The sequence below is a fragment of the Zootoca vivipara genome, chromosome 16, assembly GCF_965207765.1.
Source record: "Zootoca vivipara chromosome 16, rZooViv2.hap1.1, whole genome shotgun sequence".
NCBI lineage: Eukaryota > Metazoa > Chordata > Lepidosauria > Squamata > Lacertidae > Zootoca > Zootoca vivipara.
Genome location: NC_142599.1, coordinates 32,418,341 through 32,433,338, shown reverse-complemented (window position 1 = coordinate 32,433,338; position 14,998 = coordinate 32,418,341). Strand labels below are relative to the sequence as shown.

General features: G+C 41.3%; 1 protein-coding gene across 4 annotated transcripts in view; it reads left to right on the top strand.

Moving 5' to 3' along the window:
* The window catches only part of PACS1 (phosphofurin acidic cluster sorting protein 1), a 79,869-nt gene that overhangs the window by 35,707 nt on the left and 29,164 nt on the right, over positions 1-14,998 (top strand). For 2 of the 4 annotated variants that reach the window (XM_035097680.3, XM_035097679.3), the window contains exons 2-9: positions 439-526; positions 1,106-1,195; positions 3,897-4,022; positions 5,085-5,229; positions 9,367-9,458; positions 11,599-11,679; positions 12,729-12,788; positions 13,652-13,812. In XM_035097680.3, coding sequence (XP_034953571.2) covers positions 439-526; positions 1,106-1,195; positions 3,897-4,022; positions 5,085-5,229; positions 9,367-9,458; positions 11,599-11,679; positions 12,729-12,788; positions 13,652-13,812 — 843 coding nt within the window. The remainder of the gene's footprint in view (positions 1-438; positions 527-1,105; positions 1,196-3,896; positions 4,023-5,084; positions 5,230-9,366; positions 9,459-11,598; positions 11,680-12,728; positions 12,789-13,651; positions 13,813-14,998) is intronic. The other 2 variants (XM_088660149.1, XM_060269481.2) reach the window with 1 other exon arrangement.

Below are 14,998 nucleotides of genomic sequence, written 5' to 3'. Positions count from 1 at the left end.
TCTCCTGGCAAGTGCCACATGGAAATCTACCGTATTTTCTGTGCCTCTTGGCATGCTTGAAGCTAACAGTCTGTCTCACTGAAGTTTCAATCTGAGTCAAATGGATTCAGATTGCCTACACATGGAGAATTCATGGTAGGTAAAGGACAAAGATGGTAGCATTGCCCTGCCTCCTAAGCTGCCTTTTGTTCTGGAAGGCTGGAAGAGTGTGCTGTTCTTGATCATTTTCTTGGTAGAAATATGCAGTAAAATACTGATTTCAACATCCTTGTTTGGGGAGCTGGGAGTGGAGAGGAGAGACTGCTCCAGCTGCTTTATAGTTCAAGAAAAGGTAAACATTGTGTCCTTTCACAATGGGCAAATGTATTTATGTAAAAGTTTTTGTTTCAGGAGTTCCTGACCTATAATCTATGTTTTTAATGTCATTTTACTTGACAGATTGTTCAGCTTGACCTTGAAAAAGCTAATCATGCTGAAAGAGATGGACAAAGATCTAAATTCTGTGGTGATTGCAGTGAAACTGCAGGTACGTGTAATAAAGGAGCAGGGAATTTTTCAAGCTGTATATTGGCCATAGCAATTGCAAGGCTTGCTAACTGTATAGCTCTGAAGAGACCCAGTTCCCTTTCTCGTGCTCTTGGGGTTGGGGTGGTGGTAGTGTTAAGCTTTTCCATTTTCCTGTGGAATGGGCAAAATGTCTGGTTTGGAGCATTGGACTCTAATTCATTATGTGGAACTTCATGTTCAAATTTAACCTACTGTGCCTAGCCTAGCATCCTAGCCCTGTATACCTGAAGGAGCGTCTCCACCCCCATCATTCAGCTCAGACACTGAGATCTAGCTCTGAGGGCCTTCTGGCAGGTCCCTCACTGCAAGAAGTGGAGTCACAGGGAACCAAGCAGAGGACCTCCTTGGTTGTAGCACCCACCCTCAGGAATGTCTGAAAATGGCTCTGAAAATGGGCCAATTCCCTGGATTGATTAAAAAATTAGTACATATTAGTGTCCTTGTACCGGTTTCTTCAGTATGTTGTTTGGGGCTCAAGTACCCCCATGCTGAAGACTAAAAACAATGATGCATGCCTCTTGTTCTGTGTGAGTTGCAGGGTTCAAAGAGGATTCTGAGGTCCAACGAGATTGTCTTACCTGTCAGTGGACTTGTGGAAACAGAGCTTCAGTTGACTTTCTCCTTGCAGGTAGATACAGTTTAAATAAATTAATGGGGGTGCATAGATGGGAGGGATGCTGGGGGAAGGAGGGGATAGAAGACCCTTTCTCCATAAACTTCATCAACATACATTAGGATCTTTCTCCAAAACATACTAAAGAAACTCCCTGCTGATGAGGCAAACACAGTCCGTGCATGGAAGAGAAAAGTAGGCAAACTATCCCCATCCTCACTAACCCCCCTGGCCTATCACCCACTATTCCAACCCACAGCACAAAACCTCCAGAAATAAACCTGACAAGCCAAAGGCTTACACTGTCTTAAAAGACTTCTACAAAAACAAAAAAACCCAATACCAGCACAAGAAGTACAAGACAAACTAGGGGACACCCAAATACTTTGGCTAGCACACCATCAACTACATGCCCCCTTAAACAATCCAGCAGTAAAATCAGCAGCCACTAGGCCCCTGACCACCTTCAAAAACCTTCTCCTGTCAGCAGAGGGGCATGACAAAGGGATGGTATCCACAATATATGAAATACTTCTCCAAAATCCCACGCCCCCCCCCCTTGACACAATCAAACAATTGTGCATGAGATAGGCTATGAAATCAACCCCACCCAAAGGACTAGAAAGTGGTCTAAACCTCCCTTTAAATCCATCTCTGCCAAAAGATGGGAACTCACTCTGAAACTCATTGACAGGTGGTACTTAACACCACAGAAACTGGCACTGATACGCCCAGGAATCTCACCAAGATGTTGGAGAGGCAACATATCCACAGGCATATACCTCCACATGTGGTGGGAATGCCCCCAAATCCAACCCTTCTGGACAGCAGTCCTACAAGATATATGCAAAATAACTAAACAGGTATTAGAACTCACTCCAGAACTGGCCTTACTGAACATCTTCCAAGCTCATAATGACCAATCGCATTATACAGAGCTCATAACCTACCTAGCCAGACACTGGAGGGATCTGTCAGGAGTGAGCATAGACCAATGGTATCAAATAGTATGGGAAACGGCTTAACTAGAAAAACTAAACAATAAACTGAAACTGACACAGGGACAAATAGAAGAGGATGCCTTCGCAGCCCAATAAGACCACAACAAGAATCCACCGACAGCAATCTGGCTTACCTGACCAAACAAGCCCCCCCCCATGCAAACAAACCCTTTTTTAGCCAGCCAACCACACCCTGCCCCCCGATACCTCTCACTACCAAGGAAATGTAATAAATGAATAGAAAGAGAACCTACACAGTTGATGCCGACACAAAACGCCACATGTATACTATATAAAATAATATAAGCCTCACCACACCACCCCTCCTCTCCTTACTCTTCTTCCCCAACCTTATATTGTACTCAACACTAATGTCTCACAACAAATGTAATTGATTTGTAAGAAAGACTGTACAACCTAAAAAAAGAGAGAAGGCATGTACTTTTGTAAACCAAGAAATTCTTTATTAAAATTTTTTTAAAACATACCTTAGCATCTAATCCTTAGTCTTTAAGGTACCACAAAACTTCTATTGTTTTTAATGTAATAGGCTTAACATGGCTTCTCCTTTGGAAATAGCATAGTGTTAGTGTGCTTCAGATTTTCTAAAGAAGAAGCTTAATAACTGTAAAGTGCTTTGGGGATATTTGAAGAGAGATTGCTGTGAAATTTCAAATCTCGTTACACCCACACTTCCATATTCCTAGGAAGCGATGTCACACTCTTCCTGCTGTGTGCCTAGCATGATAGGTTTTCAGATTGAGAATGTGAGGCTTATGCAATGTGTCAAAGATAGCTTTCCAGTGGATTTCTCTTCTGTGCTCCTTTTCTTCAGGGAAAATGCTCAACTTCTTTTTCTCCCTTTCATGCTACATAAATAGCCATTTCTCAACACATGGAGTTAAAAAGCATTGGACCTGTAGAGAACTGTAAACTGTTTGCAATCTGCATTAAACTGTTCAGCTTCACTGCTGTTTAGGGGGTGAATTACATTCTTAAAGCATCTGAAATGTTTATCTAAGATGGGACAGGGAGGATTTATACCGGTATGTTATCCTCTTCACCTTGCTAGTAAAATCCAGTGCAATCACAAAGCCAGGAGGTGATGAATCTGGGTGTTTGGGGGATGGTGATGTGCAATTTGTTTTAATGAGTTTTCTTCCAGAATCGTTCAGACATTACCTCTTCCTGAACCAGCTGTCTTGCATGGGGAAGTAAGCTTTTGAGTTGCACAGTTGTTGGATCCATTTTTAGACCATGTCCTTTATACTGAAGTGGTAATCATTTTTGGAACTTCATTCCTGACTCTAAGAAATGGCAAGCAACTATACAATGGGACATTTCCTCACACTTTAAAATCCTTTTGAAGGCATGAATTGAATGGAATATATTGATTGGGCTATTTGAAACCGTTTCCTAATCATCTGGAGAATATTTTAGCTAATAAGGATGATGAGTTTTGGGAAACATATGTGGGACCAACTGGCTGATAGTACTGCTTTGAAGCTTGACCATCTTGTTGACCATCTTGATTTCTGTCAATAGCTGCAGATTAGTACTGAGCTATCTATAACCTGAATACTTGCAATTCTTGTATTAAAGTTGGTTCAAGAAAACATAACATTCAGCCTGATCTCCTTCTATCAGGACTTACTGCTGTACAAGTTTGGTCTGCAACTTATTTACATGCCATTTCCTTTGGGTTCCTCTTGCAGTATCCCCACTTCCTGAAGCGAGATGCCAACAAGCTGCAGATCATGTTGCAGCGAAGGAAACGGTACAAAAACAGGACCATTTTGGGCTACAAAACTCTAGCTGTTGGCCTTATTAACATGGCTGAGGTAAGGGAAGTTGGGAGAACTGGTTTTATTGAGAAAAATAATAGATGTTGATTATACCTCCTAGTTGGATAATGTTTCTAGGGAAAGCATACTACATTGTGAAGCATTACATTTTTTGAAGGGGACTTTAAAAGTGAGCATCTCCCCCCGCCCACTACACTGTGAGAATTTATTTGGGGAAGTGCAAGCTTGGACAGCGAGGTTTTGCATGCAGGAAGGTCCCAGGTTCAATCCTCAGCATCTCTAGGTAGGGCTGGGAGGGACTCCTGTCTGAAATGCTGAAGATTTACTATTAGTCAGTGTAGTACTGAGCTAAATTGACTAAGTAGCCTGACTTGGTGTAAGGCAGCTTCCTATGTTCTTATATATTTCTCTCCACAAAAGTTGTGGCACTATAAACAGATATTTGGGGAAGCAAAGAGAGGTAAATTTGTTTCATGGTTTTTGGGTAGGAATCCAAAAGGTTTCAGCAAATTAAGTTCAGTCGCTGGCAGTGCTGTGCCAAATGTAGGTTGGAGGCATTTGCATCCATAGCACTCCCTTCCATCTTCACTACCCTGTTTCTCATATTTTAAGACATACCCATAAAATAAGCCATAGCAGGATTTTTAAGCATTCAAGGAATATAAGCCATACCCCGAAAATAAGACATAGTGATAGGCGCAGCAGCAATGCCGGACGCGGCAGGAGGAGGAGGAAAAAAATAAGACATCCCTTGAAAATAAGCCATAGTGTGTTTTTTTGAGGAAAAAATAAATATAAGACATGTCTTATAATATGAGAAACACGGTATTTTGTATGTTTAACCCCTTTAACAAGAGTGAGCTTTCCCAGTTGATTGAGCTTTTTGTCTTAGGCTCACATTGGTGTGTGCTTCATGTTCCTTGCTGTAGCAATCTCTTTTCTTTAGTAGATTGACTTACATAATTGCCTGCTGTGCGTTTTAGTTTTGCAATTTTCAGGAAATGTAATCAGATCATCTAGCCACTTTGCTATTCCTGTTTTCTCTATTTTTAAGCTTTCTGGCTGCATTCCTGAAATTGTACTGTGTTTCTTCTCCAGGTTATGCAGCATCCAAGTGAAGGAGCCCTGGTGCTGGGACTCCACAGTAATGTGAAAGATGTTTCTGTCCCTGTTGCTGAAATTAAAATCTATTCCCTGTCCAGCCAACCAATAGACCATGAAGGTCTAAAATCAAAATTATCTGGTAAGAATGTTTGTAAGACTTTAATTTCTAGATTTTGAGCAATCCCAGTAGTTGACATGTACTAATGCAGGACACAGTCCTCAAACAGTTGTCAAAATTTCATTTCTTTCACTTTTAATTTGTATACTACCATTCTATATAATTTTAATTTCTATACCACCCTTCACCTAAGGATCATGGAGCAGTTTACAATATAAAAACACCATGGGAAACTCCAGGTCTTAGATGTAGGAAGGTTCTCTGACCAGACTTCTACCCTGTATCTTGCTTTCTGCTTCTGATTTCCTGGTGCAGTTGCTCTGCTTCCCTTGGATATTTGTATTGAACCAAGAGTGAGCAACCATTTTTCCATGGCTATCTTAACAACCTTTTCTCAATAGAAGCAAACCAAAACATATCTGCAGTATTTGGACTAAAATCTGATTAATCATTTTCCCACAAGAAATTTGTTGTATGCTGTATCTGAGTATGCACCTTTGGTTTCTACAGCACCCATATGTTTAGGGTGTCTTTTGTGGTGGAGTGGGAAAAGGTGATGGGACACATAAAGTATCTGTTATTACAGAGAGGACTCACGGTATTCTCTAACAGCTGCAGTTCCAACAGTTCCTTGTGGTGGGGAAGGAGACCATGCCTATTAAGCTACTTTAGGTTGGGAGTGATAAATGTGGCCCAAATGTAATTCTAAATCTGTGACTTTCCAAAATACAGTTGGCTTATTCTGCCCATGTGCAGTGTTATATAGCTGCTATGCCAGTCAAAGCTGCATTGTTGGTTTTCCCCTCTTGTCTTGTGCTGATTGGCTAAGCCATAGCTCAGTGGTTTTGCATGCAGAAAATCTTAGATTGAATCTATGGCATCTCCAGTTGAAAAGACATCTATCTGGTAGCAGAACTAAGGAAAGCCTCTGGCTGAGATCTTAGTGATTTGCTGCCAGTCAGACTGAGCAGCACTGGGCTGTCTTGGTTATAAGTCAACTTTGTATGTTCTCCAGTGCATACATGTATCCATGCAAAGTCCATACAAAGCAGAGGAGATCTTGTGTTGGATTCCCTGCTGTGGTTGAAATTGTCCTAGTGCCAATAATATGGATGCTTGAGGCACAGTGAAAGCAAAGGAGTGCTTGTAGCAGCAGGCTTACAGCTGGTGCTTGGCAGCCTGTGGTGTGCTCAGTTGTTAGTCTTAAAGTGTGCAATTTTTCAGGAGAACAATCCCAATGCTTTTTGGATCTAGTACAGTAATGTCCACTCTTGCTGTGTCTTGTTTTGACAATCCAACCTAATTCCTTCAAACACTGCTATATTTAGCCTTCTGTCTTGGATTTTTCTGCTTTATGCTACTCCCTCCTGGATGGCTGCCTAGGCAGTAAATCTGGTTGCTAAGGAAACTGATGGAGATGCAGACTCTGTGCTGGATTTATTCTGATATTTGGGTTTATTACCAGCAATGTTGTGAGTGACCGGATGCGAGGGAAAGCTGGGAACTGAGATGAAGTCATTACACTAGGCTCCAGTGGTATTAGTGCATTTATCTGAGAATAATGGAAATGGGTTCACTTAGTTGCATAGTGTCAGAGTTTTAATCTAAAAATGATCTTATGCTCTTTATAGTGGAGAAAGACACAAGATACATGAACTAATATCCACTGTTAAATGGATATTCAATGGGACAGCTTTTTTTAAAATTACATTTGTGTATTGTTCTTGAGGGTGGCATGCCTGTGTATATTTGGTGGTGGTGAGGTACCATATTGGCCTGAATATAAGCCGCACTTTCCCTCCAAATTCTGAACGTGAAAAGTTAAAAGTGCAGCTTATATTTGCAACTTTACGGTATGCAGCCAGGAGCATGGGGCAAACAGTGGCAGGAGCGTGGTGAAGCGGTGCTCGCCCTGTCCTCTCCCCAAGGCTGCAAAGGGAGAGAGAGAGAGAGGAAGGGAAAAGGCTGCCGGCAATGCAGCAGCAGCACCACCACCCCCGCCCAGCATGCAGCCAGGAGCAGCAAGAAATGGAGCGGCTTATATTCGGGTTTTTTTTCCCTCCCCCCCCTCCAATTTTAAAGGTGCAGCTTATATTCAAGTGCGGCTTACGGTATATTCGGGCCAATACAGTACGGTATTATGATATTTACCCTTGCAACCAATTTGTGAGTTAGGCTAAGTGGAGAATGATTGGTCCAAGGTTTCCCCAGTTGGCTACTTGGCTGAGTAAGGATTTGAACCCAGATCTCTGCAAACCCAACCCAGTATTCTTTCTATTCCATGTAGGCTATCTTAGTGAGAATATGCTGATGGGGTTGGATTTGGGCACAATTGTCCTTTTAGTCTGCATTTGTGAGACTTAAAGCCTGCCATTCTAATACTGTTCACTAATCAGGATTCAAGCCTGGTTAAAAGCAACACCTACTGCCAGACCTGGGGATAGACTTTGGTAACTTAGGTCTGAGTTGAAGGAGCAGCAGTCAAGCAGATTCAAAGTCCTTGTTTAAGCCCGTGTGTTAGATGGTATCCCACTAAGGCCAGCATAATATACTTCCATTTCCTAATCCCTACTGCATGTAGGAGACAAGCAAGTTCAAATTGTAAAGCTTATTCAGATAGCTGAAGTCACTTGTATGGCACATGGACACACTGAAAAGAGAGGGGTATCTGCTTTTGTCAGGCTAACCATAAAAGCAGATTTTGTTTGTGAAATATCTGCCTAAATAATGGCTCTAGCCTATGTTTATATTCTCTTTAATTACTTCCCCTAAATATCTGGGAAATGTTTGCTGTAGGTGACTATGTATTAGGCTTGATGGAGCATTTGGCTGATTGGAGAGGGCAGTTGTGAAGCTTGAATTGTGCTGTTTTGCTTGTAAGCCCCATCCTCAAGAATGAATGATTAGCTGTCAGTCTGAATGAGAAATATCAAGTTTGAGGGCACCCATGGGGGTTATGCAGATGCAATGATTTTCATAGCTACTTATGCTGTCTGGTCAGACTTGAATCGACCCTTTGGATGAATATTTAAATGCAGATCCCTCCGGTTGCTTCATTTCCCCGATATGATACAGAAATATCATGTTCTTCAGTTATGATCCAAAAGGCTCATATTGGCCTGATTTGAAGGACACAGTAAGCCATAGTAGGAAACAAGCTAAGGCTTACTGCCAACAAGCAGCATGCTAGTGCAAACTCCTCAGTTATCCCCATTTTTCTCTGCCCCGCCTGGAGCTGAAAAACAAATGATAGAGCAGCTGGCTTAGTGTTACATGTGGCCCAGTGCTCATCATTCATATTTTCTCTAAACAAACCATGAGTTGAAGCTGCTTGTTTGTGGTATTCCTAACTATGGCTTACTGTCAAGTACTAATGGGGCCATTTTATTTATTACTGGCTCACCTAATGTGTTTGTTGTATTTCTGGGACTCTGTGAATGTTAAAATTGTTGGCATTCCTGCCAGTTCAAAAATTAAGATCTAATCTACACAAACAGTCAAGTGAGGTGATAAGATCCTGAAGTAACAAGGGTAGATTGTTTGCTGAATTTGAAGAGCATAAAGGGGGGTTCTCGGTTGATAACAAACAGTGCCGTCCCCCCTGCAACTGGGAAAGCAAAACTAGTATCAGAGACAGATTCAGCCAGCTCACTCCCTGTTTTGTTAGTTTTCTATTTTTTTATGCTTTCTGCCTTGGGAGGACTTTGCACAGAAAGGCAGCATGCACATATTGAAATAAACTTTTTAAGGACTTAGATTTTTTTATGTAAGAAAATATTTTGTTAAAAGGAATATATCTCACCTGCACCCTGAAGTGGTACAGCGCGGTACTCTACCACTTCATTGTGCTGTATGCAAGAAACACTTTACTGACCCACCATGAGACTCCTAGAACTGATTTTCATGACATGTATAATCAGTAAGACAAGATGACCAACGAAAAGTGGGGGGAAGTTACATATTCTGTTGGGGCACAACATGCTGGCCACTCAACAACCAGATGCCTTCTTGCTTTACATTCTTCTGAATTTGCATGACCTTTGTCCCTTGAACCTTCACACTGGGGCAGCCTTGACTCCAGTTTGCATATGAAAATGTATTCAGTTTAGTTGCAAGTTTGGCAAGTTGGCATTTCATAACTCTCAAACTATCCTCCAGATCGCTCTCCTGACATTGACAACTATTCAGAGGAGGAAGAGGAGAGCTTCTCTTCTGAACAGGAGGGGAGTGATGACCCCCTACATGGACAGGTAAGCTTCTCCTTTCACCTAATCAGTCCCTTCTGTGAGGGCATGTTGTGAATGAATCGCTCAGCAGACTCCTAAAGGAACTTGGGAACTCTGACACCTGTTCACAGATGATTACATAATAGTTTATGTGTACTACTTCCCTCTCCAATATCCTTTATTGCATTAGATTCATTTTAACCTTTTCTAGTTGTTTATTAAAGCTGAGTTGGAAACCTGAGGAGGAGCCAGGTGAGCCCTCTAAAAATAGTTGCTCACCAAATCCTGATGTAAGCTGATTAGAAAGAACATAGTGTAGCAGAAAAGAGTTCATGGGAGTTGGCTGTATGCCACTTTAGAAAAGAAAGAAAGAGAGTCTTCCAACCAAAATTATGCAAATACTGTCTGAACACAAAAACCAGATTAGCATAATAACACAAATAATTAAAATAGTAACAACAAGCAGTTAACAACTGCTATATCATGCACTACAAATCTTTAACAAACTACAGTAGTTTCACTTATGCAGTATACAAAGAATACAAAACTATATGCTATTTTGATCCCTTTGGCATTGTTTACAATTTTAAAAAATTCAATGTGGCTTTAATGCACTCCCAACAGTGAGTATCAAATTATATATTCCTGAACCTGATTCACTTAATAGATAACAAAAGTGATTAATTATTCAACCAATTTATCATAATGCTGTCTGCCTTCTCTCTTGATGGTTTGGTTGACCATACAAACTATGCCCCATGCTTTATTTAACCAACCAATATTGGAGACCAGGAATTCTTCAAATTATAAGCAAATGTTATATGAGCAGCTTCTTCTTCTTTCTTTGGTGATCACTCGTAGCCGAGTAAGATTGTCTTCCATAAACACAGTTTTAACAATGAGTCCATAAGTGACTGTGGAGGCCAATTCTGGATCCACACGTCCTTCCACAGTGGGGACATTGGTTTCTGGGTGGGAGTTGATCACGATGTGGATTTGCCAAGTGTGCCTTCCTCTTAGCATGTTTCTCCCTTGAGTCCTGAGTTTGAGTGTCTTCAAAACCCATGACACTTTTGGTAAAGGCTGTTCTCCAACTGGAGCGCTCGCAGGCCAGTGTTTCCCAGTTGTCAGTGTTTATATTACATTTTTTAAAGATTTCCCTTGAGACAATCTTTAAATCTCTTTTGTGACCACCAGCATTACGCTTTCCATTTTTAAGTTCGGAATAGAGTAGTTGCTTTGGAAGACATCAGGCATCCGCACAACATGACTAGTCCAACAAAATTGATGTTGAAGAATCATTGCTTCAACACTGGTATCTTTGCTTCTTCCTGTACACTGATATTAGTTCACCTGTCTTGAGCAGCATTCAGCAAATGAAGAACCATCTCTTGTTGTTTGTTAAAGTTGAATCTTTAACATAACCCAGCAGGAGGGATTAGTGGATCTACTGATAAAGAACAGCTTGTTACACTTTCTGTTTCTGTTACTACATCAACCCAAAAGTGCCTTAGGACAAGACCATGGCATTTCTAATACTGAAGGCCGACTCAAAGTGTCATAGATCAGAGGTAAAAGGTAAAGGTAAAGGGACCCCTGACCATTAGGTCCAGTCGTGACCGACTCTGGGGTTGCGCGCTCATCTCGCATTATTGGCCGAGGGAGCCGGCGTATAGCTTCCAGGTCATGTGGCCAGCATGACAAAGCCGCTTCTGGCAAACCAGAGCAGCACATGGAAACGCCGTTTACCTTCCCGCTGTAGCGGTTCCTATTTATCTACTTGCATTTTGACGTGCTTTCGAACTGCTAGGTTGGCAGGAGCTGGGACCAAGCAACGATCAGAGGAGGTTAAGATAAAAGAGGCAAACCTGTTACCAGTTAATATCATGAATAGGAATGGCTGAGAATGAGATACATAGGCTTCCTAAGTAGCTTTGGCCAGTGTTGACCATCATGGAATCTTCAAGTATGGCTGTGTTCATGAATGAAACTCATGAGATAGAACTACACAGGTCATTCGAAGCCAGATCAAAATGCCAAGTCTGGTATCCCTAATGTTTCATGGGCAAAGAATGAGATTTTGTCCTGCTTTGGAGGACCCTGTTCATAACTGTGTGGCTGGGTGGTTTGTGTTCTGAAGTGGTTTCTCCCTCCCACCCCCTAGGATTTGTTTTATGAAGAGGAGGACCTTAGGAAGGTGAAAAAGACTAGGAGGAAACTGACCTCAGCTTCTGCAATTACTCGGGTGAGTAGCACTGCAAGTGGACTTGTCAGGTGAGGAGTTTGGGGCCTGCCTCTTCGTTCCCCCCATCTTCCAGTCCATCCTGCATCTGTCTGCTTGGTAATCCCAAGAGACCAGGCATAGGTGGCTATAACATACACCAGTGAAGATGCTTCACAGTCTCAAGAAGAGCAAATGTTTACCTCCTGTATTGTGTGGCCACAATGTGCCAAATATTGAACTTCTGTTGGTTTGTGTGTGATTAGAAGCTGTATTAAAAAGGGTCTCCCATGTTGGTACTCAGCCATACCTGCCTAATTGACTGTTACCAGATTTGTTTTAGTACCAAGATACAGAATGAGTAGCTGACCTTTGATGTTGAGTTTTGATACTCTACCAAAAAGAATCTGCGAGCTTTTTTCAAGCAAAGCTTAATGAGAACAACCATTAGTTGACCACCACATTCCCACACCTCTGGGGGTAGCAGCAGAGTTTCCAGGCAGTCTTGACCTGCTTTTTAATAAATTAAGCACTTATAAGATCTTCCCTCCCCCCCTTTGTATGCATTGCTCCTTAATGCTTAGCTTTAACGATGAGTCTTTGAGAACTAACTTTCTGAGCTACCTTCATGAAATATGTACGCTTTAAAGCTGAACTCTTGAGAGTTGCATTCTTATCAGGTTTGCAAGCTAAGCAGTGTTGCTCTGGACCAGTTACTGGAAGGAGAGTTTGAGTAATGCAGAGGTTCTGCAGAGGTGTTTTTTTTCTGGCGTTGTGCTGCAGAGCTACTATTTTCCCCTCCCATTTGGTGTAGGTTTATGGGCTTGTTGAACACACTGTGTTACTTGGGTTCAGCTATATATGGTGTGGTGTTCTGACAAATCTGCTACCATCATGTTCTGTGGTTGGGTTGCTAAATTGTGGGGAGAATTGTCTTAGGATTTTCAGTGTGTGTTTCACCCTCCCAGCCTCAGCACTCATCATGCACTGTGTCTCAAGAACTCTGCTTGTGCCTGTCCTAGTCAACTGATAGGTGGCCTTTCTAATAAGTAAATGGTACCTCTTTTTCACAGCAGCCAAATATTAAGCAGAAGTTTGTGGCTTTACTGAAGCGGTTCAAGGTATCGGATGAGGTAGGTATGGCAACATTTATGGTCTAGATTCCTGTAAGTGTGGTTCCTGGTTATTTTGCAAAAGCCATGGTAATAAGTGGATATTCAATGATGGCAACTTCCACATGAAATGTACCTGGCAATGTTTGATCTAAAGAGAAGGGCTGAAGTTCATTGGTAGAGCACATGCTTTGCATGGAAACGATCCCAGTTTCAATCCTTGGCATCTGGTAGGGCTGAGGAAAAACCCCTGAAGTCAGTCCATGTAGACAATACTGGCTAGATGGATTACTTTGGAAGTATAAGGCAGCTTCCAAAGTTCCTAAGTAGTAGTAATAGTAGTAAATATTATATTATATTATATTATATTATATTATATTATATTATATTATATTATATTATATTATATTATTTATACCCTGCCCATCTGACTGGGTAGTTTTATGAGGGTAGTTTTGGGATTATTGGTATGGCCTGGAGGAACCCTGCTTACATTTCAGTAGCAGGGGCTCCTTTTACCTCTGGAAGTTAGATTCAGGTGTCTGCATGTGTGGGTACAATCAGAAGATGATTTGGCTTGCTGTTTTTGTCTTGTATTTTCATTATAAGATGTGTCTGTCGCTTATATATTTAAGAATACAAAGCAATATAGTTTTGTTTGTGTGATCTGAAGGAAGACACAAAATTTGCTAATAGTTTTCAGGTGAAACTTTCAAAAACCACACATTTGCATCACTATGCAGAAAGAAGATACAGCATACAACTTAGCAGAAAGTTGCCCCTCTGAGAAACAAATAATTCTGGGCCTGTCTTAAAGAATAGGAAGTAGTGTATTTGGAGCCTAGGAGTTTTGAGCACCCTGGTAACTATGCCTTTTTTAACAGGTCGGGTTTGGACTGGAACATGTCTCCAGGGAGCAGATCCGGGAGGTAGAAGAGGATCTGGATGAGCTCTATGATAGCTTGGAGATGTACAACCCCAGTGACAGTGGCCCTGAGATGGAAGATACAGAGAGCATCCTCAGCACACCAAAGCCAAAACTCAAGTAAGTGTGACTGGAAAAGTTGGACACCTTCATGTGTGTCAGAGCTGGGAACCAAGATTCCTGTGCGAGATATAAAACTGCTGATATGCTGTTCTTCCACAAAACTCTGAGGCCTGAGTGACTATGCTTAAGTTTTGTTTTCTTCTAACATCAAAAAGATTTCTATTTTTGAGTGAATGAGGCGACAGAATGCATCACTATGCATAAAGAGGATACAGGGTTGGTGTCAGTTGTTAAAATTTTAGGGCTCTTTAACCAAGTATCAGTCCTTGGGAAAATATTGACGGACTTCTATGGTTTGATTCTGGAACCTTTTGTGGATAATGCCCACTGTTTTTAAAGCATTCCTCTGCCACCTTGAGACCCAGCAACTTTAAAATACAAAGCCTCAAAATTTTCATAAAGCTGAATTATGTGGGAAATATATGTGCATGCTGTGTGATATGCTTGTTGACGTGCATGACATATATTCAGACTTGTCCACTTTTAGGGGTGGATTATTTTCAAGCACTCTGAGTTTCTTTTAAATTCCATTCCCTGTCGTATTTGGATGGCTGCATGAAATGTGCAGAACCTTGTTCTGTAGTTCTAAGCATGCAATAGGAAAAAGAAAAGTGAAGTTTGTGCATAATAGAGGCAGGGAGGCAGAGAGTTCTTCCTCTGGCCTCCATTCTAAGGAAACACATTCTCTTCCAACAGGATTATTCCACGGTAGCTGCCAACCCACTCAGTTCCCTGTGCAGTCATTCTGTTCCATAATATGTCACTGTGTGTGTGTGTGTGTGTGTGTGTGTGTGTGTGTGTGTGTGTGTGTAAATCATGAAGGGTGGACCTTGCACCCCTCCCTGATTTTGGGATTTGTATTTCGCCCATTTCCTTTCCTTTTACAGAATCATTTTTTAAACTGAAGCTTAATCTTTGTGGTTGGATTATGTTACAGTTCTGTCAAAAACAATTGATCCCAACTTCAGGCAGAAAACAAAAAGTGAACAGAAATGCAGCTATTTCTACTGCACGCTTGTATTAGCTATTTGCGTATTGCCCCTTTTCAACCAAGAATGGTTTGTTACATTAGAAAGCAGTTTTTGTTTACTAGGCAGCAAGCACAATAAAACCAAAATACATAATGATGTGACAAAAATATAATACAGATAAGTTGATTAATTTATTTTTTAATTAAAGAACA